This window comes from Mugil cephalus, chromosome 2, assembly GCF_022458985.1.
Source record: "Mugil cephalus isolate CIBA_MC_2020 chromosome 2, CIBA_Mcephalus_1.1, whole genome shotgun sequence".
NCBI lineage: Eukaryota > Metazoa > Chordata > Actinopteri > Mugiliformes > Mugilidae > Mugil > Mugil cephalus.
This window is the reverse complement of record NC_061771.1, coordinates 30,693,805-30,707,811: the sequence shown is the minus strand read 5'-3', so window position 1 is coordinate 30,707,811 and position 14,007 is coordinate 30,693,805. Positions and strand designations below refer to the sequence as shown.

General features: G+C 42.2%; 1 protein-coding gene across 1 annotated transcript; it reads left to right on the top strand.

Moving 5' to 3' along the window:
- The first annotated feature begins 1,632 nt into the window (after positions 1 to 1,632).
- Positions 1,633 to 9,445, top strand: LOC125004036 (NACHT, LRR and PYD domains-containing protein 3-like). The gene is made up of 7 exons (XM_047578365.1): positions 1,633 to 1,796; positions 1,958 to 2,240; positions 2,996 to 4,835; positions 6,309 to 6,482; positions 7,894 to 8,067; positions 8,599 to 8,645; positions 8,729 to 9,445. Exons 2-7 carry the CDS (start codon positions 1,967 to 1,969, stop codon positions 9,253 to 9,255), a joined length of 3,036 nt encoding a protein of 1,011 aa, XP_047434321.1. The 5' UTR covers positions 1,633 to 1,796; positions 1,958 to 1,966; the 3' UTR covers positions 9,256 to 9,445.
- The last annotated feature ends 4,562 nt before the right edge of the window (positions 9,446 to 14,007 follow it).

The window sequence follows — 14,007 nt, the reverse complement described above, 5'->3', positions numbered from 1 at the left end:
TTCATACAGATTCGGATTGATGACGCATCCACCTTAATTATTGAAAAAGTATCGATATTGGCATCGGCGATACTAGCCCTGCATTTACTTGGTATCGGGTCGATATCACATCTAGCAGTATCACACACCAGTACCTGCTACCTCAGCCACGGTATCACCCAGCATTCATCGCGGCTTCCGCCTGCTGCTGGTGGGCGGTCCGCTTATTCTCCAGGTTACCAGGTGGAACAGGTAGTTGCAGGTAATTCAGTTCCGCGACTGGCCGGAAACAGCGTCTGCTTATAGGCTAGGGGTGACTCAGGGTCCAGTTTGTGTGCAGGGCCGTCCCTGTACTAAGAAGTGCCCCGGGCGGGACACCTGCTGGGGCCCCTGCTGGGTGGGGTGGGGAGATTAGATTAGATTAGATTAGATTAGATTAGATTAGATTAGATCAACTTCATTGTCATTACACATGTACAGATACAGAGCAGCAAATTGGAGTTTTGACTGACAACACAACGACTGACTGAGGTACTGTGAACATATTTATCACATATTTATCATATGCTATGTGTTATATTACTAGACCCTACATGTTTCCTTCCGCTTGATATATGTATCTATGACAGAAGTTTGTTTATCTTGTTTCTCCTGCTCTTCTTTTCTCTCTATCTTCTCTGTTTCTACCCAGCTGGCCTTCGACAGATGGGTTCCTCCATATGAGCTGGGTTCTGCTCAAGGTTTCTTCCTGTCAAAAGGGAGTTTTTCCTGCCACCGTCGCCCTCATGCTGCTCTGGAGGTTGCAGGCTGGTTTTTGTGAAGCGTCTTGAGACGATTTGTATTGTTACTGGCGCTATATAAATAAAACTGAATTGAATTGAATTGAATATTATACAGATGGATTTCTGTGTTAAATTCCGAGAGTAAGGAGTAAGAAGTCAAATAGATTGATACAGAGCGGGAATAAAGATGTACTGATTTGTTTCTTGCTGTTTTCATGATCCGTTCATTGGTTTTAAAGTTTAGAAGTCCTAAATGAAAAGTTTTACCTCTGTTTCAAATTGGATTATAATAGCGGGTCTTATTTGTACATATCAATTTTGGAATTTCAATAAATGTTTCACTATTTTTGCCATTCATGCCTGTTGTTGCTAATTGGCATAAAACCTAAAATTATATCTAAACTATATAATATTGACAACAATTGAAAAAACAAATTATTATTTTTTTTATATATGTAATTGTAAATAAATTCAGGCATCAATGGGCTAGTTTTTTCTTGCATCAGATTTAAGTCTTGTGAACTTAGTGGACAAAAATGGCCCATTAACTCCCATTATAACCACAATTTTTAACCCAAAACACAATAAATCATTCATTCTGCAATTTTAGACTTTCATTTTTGAGAGAAATAGTCAAAAGATTGATTTTTTTTTTTTTTTTTTGCTAGTTTTGCAAAGTGCTGATATGGTTTAATAGACTTATGCAGAAAAAGCAGAAAACTATATTAAACAGTTAAGTTTTAGACAAAAAATGTCATTAAACTAAAAAAAAAAAAAAAAAAGGTAAATATTCGTATTGCAAAACTGGCAGCAGCATATTGTGTTGCTCTGCTGTTAACCAATCACGCTCTCCTGCTGATTTATGAGGAAATACAGGTAGTTCCTGTTTTATTGACGAACAAGGATGTGTTTCTTCGACATTTTTCTGCCCTAATAAAGATTTATAGTAAAGATTTAACTATAAAGACTCTACAGCTTGAAGAGTGTTGATCAGCAGGAGACTCCTTGAAGACTTCAGACAGCTCCTTTTTCTTTGTGAGTATCATTTCTAGCTCATGTTCATTTATAGAATGACTGATTTGACACAGCGCAGACAGATGCTGTGTGTGCTGTAGTATATGTAGCATGTAGCTAAACAGGAAAGACTTTACTTCATTAAAGTCCTGATCAGCTGTGAAACCCTATGACTCTATCAGGTAGACGTCATGACACCAGAGGACCTGTTGAACATTCTGGAAGATCTAGGAGATGAGGAGTTCAGTAAATTCAAATGGTTCCTGCAGCAGACTGATGGCCTCCAAGGGTTCGCCCCCATCAGAAGAGGCCGACTGCAGACGACCAACAGGTGGGACACGGTGGACCTGATGGTGCAGACCTACAGACTTCCTGGAGCTGTGGACGTGGCCATGAAGGTTTTAGAGAGGATCAACAGGAAAGATCTTCTACAGAGTTTGTCTGGCTACAGCTCAGGACCAGAAGGTCAGTGACTGCACAGAATCCAGATCTGACTAAAGAACATCTAAAGATCCAGATCAGACTAAAAACCTCTTAAGATCCAGATCCAACCAAAGAACCTGTAAAGATCCAGATCAGATGAAAGAATGTACGAAGATCCAGATAAGACCAGACTAAAGAACCTCTAAGATCCAGATCAGATCAGACTAAAAACCTCTAGAGATCCAGATCAGACCAGACTAAAGAATGCCTAAATATCCAGATCAGACTGAAGAACATTTAAACATCCAGATCAGATGAAGAAATGTCTAAAGATCCAGATCAGACCACACTAAAGAACACTAAAAGATCCACATCAGACCAAAGAACATTTAAAGATCCAGACCAGACTAAAGAATGACTGAAGATCCAGATAAGACCAGAATGAAGAACCTCTATAGGTCCAGATCAGATGAAAGAACCTCTAAAGATCCAGATAAGACCAAAGAACCACAAAAAATCCAGATCGGACCAGACTGAAGAACCTCTGAAGATCCAGATCAGACCAGACTAAAGAATGTCTAAAGATCCCAATCAAACTAAAGAACAGTTAAAGATCCAGATCAAACTAAACAACAGCTAAAGAGCCACATCAGACCAAATTAAAGAATGTATAAAGATCTAGATCAGTCTAAAGACCTATGAAGATCCAGATCAAAATAAAGAACACAGGATCACAGGTCCCCATTAATATAAGTTAGCTTGTACGACTTACACTTTTTACTCCATGTTTCACCCAGGTGTTCCAGAGTCAACTACCATCACATTTTACCAACAGATGCTTCAGTCAAACTTCCAGGACAGGTTCATGTGTGCCCTTGAAGGCTGGGCGGCCGATAAACAGCGCCTGGTTGACATCTACACAGAGCTGTACATCACGACCGGGTCTAACGTTCACATCAACACACAGCACGAGGTCCGACTGATCGAGATGATGCTGAAGGCAGCAGCAGAAAGAGAGAAACCACTTCGACCCAGAGACATGTTCAGGCATTCCTCTGGAGAGTCCACACCCATAAAAACAGTGCTAACCAATGGAATCGCTGGAATCGGAAAAACCTTCCTGTTGCACAAGTTTGTGTTGGACTGGGCTGAAAAAAGATCCAATCAAGACGTGCATTTTATTTTTCCCTTCACCTTCCGTCAGTTAAATCCCCTGAAGGGAGAGAAGTTCCGTTTGGCTGAGCTCATCCATGAATGTATCCCAGAAACTGTCGACATCAAAGAGGAGGTTCTCAATCACATCTTCACAGCTCTGCAGTCATCAGGAAACACCAACTACAAGAAGAGCAGATTCAAGCTTTTGTTTGTGTTCGACGGTCTGGACGAGAGCCGCCTTCAATTGGACCTTCACGCTGATGATGTTCGCTCTGTGGACGTAACCACGCCGACCAGAGTAGACGTCCTGCTGAGAAAACTCATCAATGGAAAGCTGCTACGCTCTGCTCGGCTCTGGATAACCACACGGCCTGCAGCAGCCAATCAGATCCCTCCTGAGTGTGTTGACATGGTGACAGAGGTCAGAGGGTTCACTGACCCCCAGAAGGAGGAGTACTTCAGGAAGAGGTTCAGAGATGAGGAGCAGGCTGAGAGGATCATCTCCCACATCAAGACATCACGTAGTCTCCACATCATGTGTCACATCCCAGTCTTCTGCTGGATCACTGCTACAGTTCTGGAGGATGTGTTGGAAACCAGAAAGAAAACAGAGCTGCCCAAGACCCTGACCGAGATGTACATCCACTTCCTGGTGTTTCAGATCGATCAGACAAACAAGAAGTACGGACCAGAGAGGTGCATTCCATACATTAAGTCTTTAGCCAAACTGTCCTTTCAGCAGCTGGAAAAGGGAAACCTGATCTTCTACGAGAGAGATCTGAGAGAGAGTGGAATTGATTTCATCGAAGCCTCGGTATTCTCAGGAGTGTTCACAGAGATCTTCAAAGTAGAACGTGGACGGAAAGACAAACACAAGATGTTCAGCTTTGTCCATCTTAGTATTCAGGAGTTTCTGGCTGCTCTTCATGTAAGGATGTCACTTATTAACAACAACACAAATGTGACATCTTTACCTCCACTGTCTCTGCAAAACCTCATGCTGGTTCTGAGAAAAAACTCCTCAATGAAGATCCATAGGACTTTCATTGACAAGGCCCTGCAGAGTCCAAACGGACACCTGGACTTGTTCCTGCGCTTCCTCCTGGGCCTGTCACTGCAGACCAATCAGGATAAACTAAAGGACCTGCTAATAAAGACAGAAAGTAGCTCAAAAACCAATCAGAAAACAATCCAGTACATCAAGAAGAAGATCAGTGAGAATCTGTCTGCAGAGAGAAGCATCAATCTGTTCCACTGTCTGAATGAACTCAATGATGGTTCTCTAGTGGAGGAGATCCAACAGTCCCTGAGATCAGGGAGTCTCTCCACAGATGAACTGTCTCCTGCTCAGTGGTCAGCTCTGGGCTTCATCTTGCTGTCATCAGATCAAGATCTGGGCGAGTTTGACCTGAAGAAATACTCTGCTTCAGAGGAGGCTCTTCTGAGGCTGCTGCCGGTGGTCAAAGCCTCCAACAAAGCTCTGTAAGTACAGAGCTCAGTCCTCTGATCTCACCTGTCCATCTTTAACTACCTGCTAGTGAGTGAGAATGGGTGAAAAAATGAGAGGCGCTAGATTATTTTTTTTTCATCATGCATTTCAAGAAAAAAGTCGAAATATAATGTTGAGAAAAAAGTTGTCATTTTGAGACTATAACAACCAGACTATAACATAATACAAAATACTGTGCAGGCAGTTTGATATACTACTAAACAAAGCGTGGGAAATGGTGAATTATTGTCATGTTTTTGGTTGTACCAATTCCTGCAGACCTTGAAAAACATTTGGAATTTTATAGACTGGCAAAAGTTATTACAAATCCTAGACAACGATGTCAAAAGTTATCATAGTTAAGGAGGCGCTTGTGGTTAGAGAAGCTAAACCAGGATCTATGAGGCAAAAGTTTTTTGCAAAAAATTAGTTCGGCCCATTTCTGGTCAGGTAATTGAAATGTTCATAGCAACGTCTCTTAACTAATTTTCTAGTGTACTGATGATAATATGACTCATATCAAGCTAACAAGTAGCTATCAAGCTACCTGTTTCTCCAGGTCATCTTTGCTGACCTTTCATTCCATCAGATCTCACCCATCTGGGTCATCCTTTCGATAAAGGTCAGACTTTTTACCTGGAATACAAAGAGAACTACAGAACTACTACTGCCACACTCACACTGCCCACACGCCCACACGTTTGAATTTACATCCTTCCCTCAGCCGATAAGGAAACACCATTGACAAAAAACAACAAGACAACACGATCCACACTACTGTTGCTATGCAACTGGTCAAACATCCACATCATCTTGGACACTATTTTGCCAACTGCTTTTGTATATTTTTATATTGCTAATTCTGTACTTTTTTTTTGATTACACTGCTTACACGATTACACGAAACTATGGTGACAAAGTAACTTCCCTCATGGATCATTAACGTCTGTCTAAGTCTAAGTCTGAGTTTTAACAACGCCATTGCTACTGCAGGATATTAAAAATGATCAGAATCAGATAGAAGTCTATAATGCCACATGTGGTAGTTTGGCATGAATTAGGGAAGACAAATAAGGAAGAGACAAAGTGTCAAGTGTCAACAGAGAACTGACGAAACTATCAAGTCGAGTATTTTTACTTAATGTCAGCTACAGTGACAAAAAATAGAGGAAGCATGAATTCCTTTGGTCTCCAGGAGAAAATACTGTTTGCAGTATGATCTCATCAATAATTGACCACAAGTGGAATCACACTCAGCCTTCTCAGATTATTATTATTTCACATGTTTATTCTTACCAGCTCCAAGGCTAGAATATTTTAAAAGGTTCATTACTAATAAACAGACATCACTCTTTATACACTGACCAAGGGAATGAGGTCACATGTGTCCCAGACCACCTCCACATGAGTTGTTATTTCTGTAATTTCTGTTGTAATTACTGTGTTAATTATTAACTCTCTTTTAGACTCAGTGACTGTAACCTCTCAGAGAGAAGCTGTGCAGCTCTGTCCTCAGTTGTCACCTCCTGGTCCTCCAGTCTCAAACATCTGGATCTGAGCAACAACAACCTGCAGGATTCTGGAGTGAAGCTGCTGTGTGCTGGACTGGAGAGTCCTAGCTGTGAGCTGGAAACTCTAAGGTGAGTATTCAGAATTTACTGTGATTTGACACTCAAGTCAGTGTTTGTGATGAAAAGTTCCAAAGTGTTTAAGATGGAAACTCATAAGTTACCAAAAGAAGAACAAACACATAGTTTAACATCGTGGAGCTCATTCATGGTTTTGGTCTCTTTTGAAAGTTTCTATCACATAAGTCAGAATCACCCTAAGGGGTATTGTTCTTGAGTTATGTACGTAGGTCCAGTTTCATAAAAGAGTCTTAACTTTCACTACAACATGGCTTTGTTTATTATTTGTAGTACTACTATTATTCCAGTAGATGGAGCCAAAGGACCATGTATTAAGACAGTGATTAGATTATAGTGGCGTACGATACCTTTTTGATATCGATCCGACGTAAATACAGGGACAGTATCACCGATATCGATATCAATACATTTTAATAATGCCTCATCAATCTGAATCTGAATTAATTTTCATGACCTTTGTGCGTTTTTGTGATTTGCCTTCAAGATTAATAATCAGTTAAAATCCAGTACAAAATTTAGTAGTAAAGTAGAGTATTTTGTATTATTCTTATTCTCATAGTAAAAGAGAGAAACAACTCAAAATTATCACTTGAGAGTAAATGAAAACAAATTATTTTTCAGGAAGAATGTTCAGAAACTACAATAAAATTATGAAACAAAATATCTCCATCATAGCACTTCTTTCAGTTTTTTCTTAAATAAACAAAGTGTAAACAATTATCAGTTCACAACAAGTAGTTCAGGAAGTACAAAACAATACAATCTCCTCCTCTCTCCATTTTGGTAGCTCTGTTTTCTTTTCCCTGATATTTCTCATGCTTTTACAAGTTTGTTGTGTTACCGCTCCATTATCACAACTTGCGCTTGCTGAGTCACACTGAGCCTGGTCTCCTCTGTGATGGGCAGCAGCAGTTTTAGACAAACACAGTCTGGTCGACTCTTTAATGAAACTGATTCAGTCGTACAAGAGAGAAACTGAAACGTAAGTATTGATTTCGTCACATTGGTATCGATTGATGTCGATACATGCCGTGATATCAAGATTGGTCGACATTTGGATTTATCCACCCACCACAATCAGATTCTGTCAGTTAAGTCAGCATGTGGTGTATTGCTGATGGAGGATGGTGTGGAGTATTAAGTGTGTTACAACCCATTATTTATAATTATCCCTCCTATTATCCTTGAGGTCAATTTGACCCCAATGTTCATCATTCAAAAAAATAACAGTAGAGGGAAGGTCAACTCACTGGTAGCAAGGGGTTATTGGTGTAGTCAACAAATAAACAAAGTGCCTGACACAAAAACTTGGTCAACAAGTTTATGTAAATAATTTTCTTGAGAGTAAAATGTGTTAGCAATATTTGAGGATAATAGGAGGATTATGTGTATGTGCCTCTAGTCTGTCAGGTTGTCTGGTCACAGAGGAAGGCTGTTCTTTTCTGGCCTCAGCTCTGAGCTCCAATCCCTCCCACCTGAGAGAGCTGGACCTGAGCTACAACCATCCAGGAGACGAGGGAGGAAAACTGCTGTCTGCTAGGGTGGAGGATCCAGTCTGTAGGCTGGACACTCTCAGGTATGAGGGAACGATGAGAGGTTGGACTATGTTTGTTGGAGTGGCTGATTCACAATCTGTTACAACAAACCCAGACATTACCAGACATGCTATTAAATGGGTGAATTTGTCACTGTGACTGTAAAGTGCTTTTAGTATTTACATGTACTATTAACACCTAGTATTCATTAAAATGTGTCTCCACATGCGTCCCCAGACGGCACTAAATCTGATCTGAGTTTGTGTGTAAATAAGCAGCAGCACCACCATGTGGTCAGTAAAATATTGTAGCAGCTGCTCTCTAATAGATCTCTACCTGCCACTGGACCAGAAACAGGAACACATGGTTGTTGACTTGGAGACATGATCCAGATTTAGGAACAAGATGGAAAGACTAGACTAGATTAGTTCAAGATTAGACTTGAACCCTGGAAGCTTCAATCCTCAGAGCTACATGCTACAATGTGTTGTTTTTTTGTTTTCATCCTTAATGTAACATGTAACGACACATCAGACACTAGGACTTCTTAACTTTAGACTTTGTTCTTCCAGGCTGGACCACGGTGGAGAGCAGAGACTGAGACCTGGTCTGAGGAAGTGTGAGTAAAGTGAAAAGTTTCACTCTGTTCTCCGTTAATGAAGGGACACGTCAGACGTTAAAACTCTTTTCTCTCTCCATCAGATTTCTGTGAACTCACTGTCGACACAAACACCGTCAACAGATTCCTCCAACTGTCCGACAACAACAGGACGGTGACGGGGAGGGATGAGAAGCAGATGTATCCTCCTACTCCCGACAGGTTCTGGTGGAAACAGCTGCTGTGCAGGAATGGTTTCACTGGTCGCCGTTACTGGGAGGTGGAGTGGGAGGGCTGGGTTTACATAGCGGTGAGCTACAGAGGAATCGGACGGAGAGGACCAAGCAAGGACTGCTGGTTTGGATTCAATAACCAGTCGTGGAGTCTGAGATGTTCTGCTGTTGAAGGTTACTTTGCCTGGCACAATAACAGGAGAACACCCATTTCCTCCACCTGCATCTCAAACAGAGTAGCAGTGTATGTGGACTGTCCTGCTGGGACTCTGTCCTTCTACAGAGTGTCCTCTGAGACATTGGTCCACCTCCACACCTTCAACACCACATTCACGGAACCTCTGTTTCCTGGCTTCAGGTTATTCGCTGATTCCTCTGTGTCTCTGTGTTCTCTGTAGAACATAGGGGTCAAAATCATTTTAGATCAGGGTCCAGTTTGACCTCCAGTGGGTCGGACCGGTAACACAACTGCTTATTAACCTATAATCAACGACAACTCTTAATGTTTCCTTTACTAAAGTATAGACATGTCTAGTCCAAACTTAAACTTTGTCCCAGCACCTATAAAAATATAAAAGGACAAGATGATGTTGTAATGGTTGTACGTCTCAGTGTCAGCCCTGCGATAGGCTGACGACTTGTCCAGGGTGTACCCCGCCTCTCGCCTAATGCCAGCTGGGATAGGCTCCAGCAACCCCCGCGACCCTAGTGCAGGATTAAGCGCTATGGAAGATGAGATGAGATGAGATGAGATGAGATGAGATGAGATGAGATGAGATGAGAATGATGTTGTCCCTTAGGCAGGACTGCCCATCTTTACGGACTTTGTATCTTTAAATTAGTTTTGCACCTATAGTTCCTACCTCATCTCTCATTTAGATGTAATTTTCAAACCAAATGAAGCTTTGCAACACATAGTTTGACATTAAAGCCCCCCTAAAGCTCTGACCCTAGTGCAGCAAAGTGTTGTGAAAGTGTTTTCAATTAATAGACTGCACTATTTCAACACATGTAATGAATAACTAGATATATCTTAACAAAAAGAATTTCTGTTTAGTTCTAACCTCGAAAATCCACCGGGTCCGTCCGCGTCGCGTTGCGCAAGCGTTGCGTATTTGGTCCGTCCTCCACTCGGCGTCAACACTCACTGGGCACGACACAGGCGCAGAACGGCAGCATAGCGCTGGCTTGCGAGCCGGCCATATTCATGCGATATCACGCGATAATCCTGGACGTACACAAGACCGTGGGATTACGTTCCAGCCTTTGTCCTTTCTTGTATTGTCCTTATAAAAAGAATGTGTTGTATCATAAATGATTTTATGCTGCTCCACTTCAATTCGGCCATGACGTAATGATGATGTGAAGTTGTGAGGCTACGTGAACGGCGTATGTGTTTTATTTTGAAAGGGAGCGGAATGTTTTACGTTGATTCTCCGTCGGATTTCCTGTCCTGATGCAATCTGCTCTGTTGAGCTTGGCGCGGTTTAGCAATGGCTCTGTCACAACTAGAACTGCTGCGGAATGATAGCGTTATGTTGATCTAGCGACAGAAAACATGACCCGGAGTCTGTTCATGGTGTTTTATTTTGAAAAACTAGAACAGAGAACAGAGGCGAAATGCTCGTGTGGCCGAGCATCACAACGCTTCTGGGACGCTTCTGAAACGGAGCACTATGGAGCCGGTGGAGGTTGATACATTGACTTTAATGGGCGCGTATTACTCGCGAAGGCGCAACGCTTCGAATACGCGACGCAGACGGACCCGGTGGAATTTAGGGGTAAGTTTCAGTGTCGTGCCCACATTACATGCCCAACCATGTGAACCTTGGGAATAGCAAATACTTTTATTGGAATAAATCCAGTTAATGTCTTCAGTGTAATTTTTGCACTTTGCAAATTCATCCACCATGGGACAGGTTAGACCCTCTGGTGGGCAACTTGTGTTCCACAGGCCACATGTTTGACACACCTGGGCTGTAGAAAGAAGGTTGAGAACATCAGTCAGTGCATTTACATGCACGTGAAAAAAAAAAAAAAAAAAAACAACAATTACTGCAGGAGATAGGAGATAAGTGCATGTAAACACATTACTCCAATTAAAATCGTGAGTTCTCATTATCCAATTGAGACGCCCAGATAATACGACTAGAATTTGGTTATTCGGCATGTACATGGTAACCGCAGTTTTCAATTGGATAATGCATGCGCGCATGCTCCACAACTGCTGCGCTGGCGTGTGACCCCGAAACAAAAACATCCAAGAAAGTCGATTGCAGAAGAAGAAGAAGATAAACGGAGCAGCTAGAAGAACCGTCTGAGAGACAGCGCGGATCTTACCTGCAGCAAAAGTAGTGTGAACGTTACGTACAAGATTAAAAAATGTGCTATTATCCGTCTGGTTGTTGTTTGAAATGCCGGTCCGCCGCATGAATGACTCTTGTTTATTATATCACGTAATAGGTCAACCAGAAAGCGAGCCATATTAATGTGGTATTAACCTGCTGAAAAGACACGTATCGCCACCTAGTGTGGAAGAGGAGAACAGTTATTAGATTTTCTACGCTGCATGTAAACTGGGACAAGGACTGTAGTCAGAAAGTTGAATTTCGAGCATAGCTCGATGAAGCTCTGCATGTAAACGCACTGAGTGTCATTTAATGTCCGCCATAAACCTCCACAGGGAGGTGCTCACTAAAGTTCTCGATTTGTTTACAGATGTGACAAAATAAACGTGAACTGAATCTACAAAAAACAGCTGAACATTGATTGAATTCTTTGTCCCTGTGAGACAATTTTTGAAGGAGACATTTGTTAAATGCTCTGAAAAATAAACCATTGATGCATACATGAGTCCAACTGAGACAAATGACTCAAAAGGATCAAGCAGATTTATGTCCATATCCACTCCTCCTAAGACTAAAGCGGTTCACATCAGATTATCTCACAGACTCGTTGTCCAGATTAACATCAGACAGGTTTGATGGTTACATCATATAGTCTTCAATAGGGGGTCCACGACCCCTATGTATGTATATTTTTAATTTTCCCTCAGAAATTTAAATCTTTAAATACACATTAACATGAATACAACATATTTTAGTTAAGGGATAGCTTGATATTGAATGCAAAATGATTAATAATGTATATTTATAAATGGCACTAAGCCAGGTTTAATATAAATCACATATAGTAGGTAGGGGCTTCCTACTTAATCTCTCCATCGGTTTGAAGACCCCTGTCATACAGACAAGGGCACAGAACAGCTGATGGTGTTGCCAAGCAATGGTAAACAGTGTAGCCTACTAGGCTAGCATTAGCTGGCATATACAGACATTTAAAACAAGAGTTAAAATCAGTTTTCAAACAAGCTAAGAACTAACCTCCCTTCAACCTCTGGAGGAAGGTCTGGTTCAGATCAGTAATCACAGAACTGCAGACTCACATCAGACAGGTATGATGTTTAAGATTTAAAATCCAAATAATAACTGAAGCCAGGCTACACAAAGCAGCTGTGGACCAGGTCCGTGTATGTTTCATTGAGTTGTCTGTTCAGAACAGGACAGTAAAAAAAAAAAGAAAAGAAAAATAAGTGGTTATTTGATTTTTCAAAAATTTAAGTTTTCAAAGTAATTAGGCTGTGCAACATAGGTTGATGGACATGGAGCAGTACACTGTTTTTCTTTTCTTTTTTTTTTTTGCAATTGTCTGCATTTGTCTGCATAGTTGGACACCACAGGGTATCAACATTATATGAGGTTGATGCAGCCCTCCCTGGGAACTGTCCTGTTGATCTTTATTGAGTGCAGTGACCTTGTGTGGCAGGGAGGGAAGTGCTACACCTCAGTGAATAGAGGGGGAGAACAAAGGACAGAAAAGATGTAGAAGGATGGACAGTAGAGGAGAGGCGTGTGGTGTTGGTAGGAACTAGTGGTGTGTAGGGTTCTGTGCTTTCCAAGTCACCTCACTCAAGTATGACTGGGTTCAGGGGGGTGTTGTGTAAATCTCTGGAGAGATGAGAGAGTCCAGGGGAGTAAGGGTGTCCCAATAGAGGAGAGAAGTCTGCCATAGGGCACGTAGTGATAGAGTAAAAACAATAATCCAGCCCTTAATAGCCGGGACTCATCAATTCTTCTTGATGTGATCCAGCACGGGCTGGCAGGTGACAACACACATGCATGTGGGCATTCCCTAAATATGAGTGAGACCATTACCAGGGCCCAGAGTCAGGTCAGAAGCCCCAGTGCCCGAGAACCTCCACCCCAGTGTGGGGCGCATGGTTGACAAGACCAGAGAACCACCGTAGCCACGGGGCATGCCACGCCCTAGCGCAGATGGCGAGCGCAGCCAACACCACCAGACCAACCAAGCGCAAGTGCAGGCCATACCCCCCACAATAAAGACAACATGACTGAAGAAAAGCTAAGCCACATATTTCAGATAAAAACAAAAAAAAAATAACTCCATATAATCAGGGAATAGTAGCTACTAGATAAAATTACTCTGATATGTGTGCAGAGATTTCTCCAGATGACAAGCCTTGTTTTGTCATGTCAAAAAATCACATCAGAGTAAGGTTTTAAAGAGTGTGTGTGGGCCTCCACGTGCCATGTCTCCAGATGGTGAATCTGCCAATCTTGGTGTTCTCTGGTAAATGCCAATCACCCTGCACGGTGTTGACCTGTAAGCACAAGTCCCACTTGTGGATGTGGGGCCCTTATACCACCCTCATGGAGTCTGTTTCTGACAGTTTGAGCAGAAACATGCACACTAGTGGCCTGCTGGAGGTCATTTTGCAGGGCTCTGGCAGTGCTCCTCCTGTAAGGAAGCGATCCTGCTGCTGGGTGGTTTTCCTCCTACGTCTGCACTGGAACCAAACTGAAGGCCCTGAAGTCCTGCCTGGTGTGTCTGCTCTCCTACTGTGACTTTCACCTGGAGCCTCATCTGACAATGTCAGGCCTGAAAAGACATCAGCTGATCCACCCTGCAGACAACCTGGAAGACAGGATCTGTAGGAAGCACGATAAACCTCTGGAGCTGTTCTGTAAGACCGACCAGACATGTGTCTGCACGCTCTGCTCTGTTTTAGACCACAAGACACATGAGTTGTTCCTCTGAAAGAAGAATATGAAGGAAAGAAGGCAGAGCTG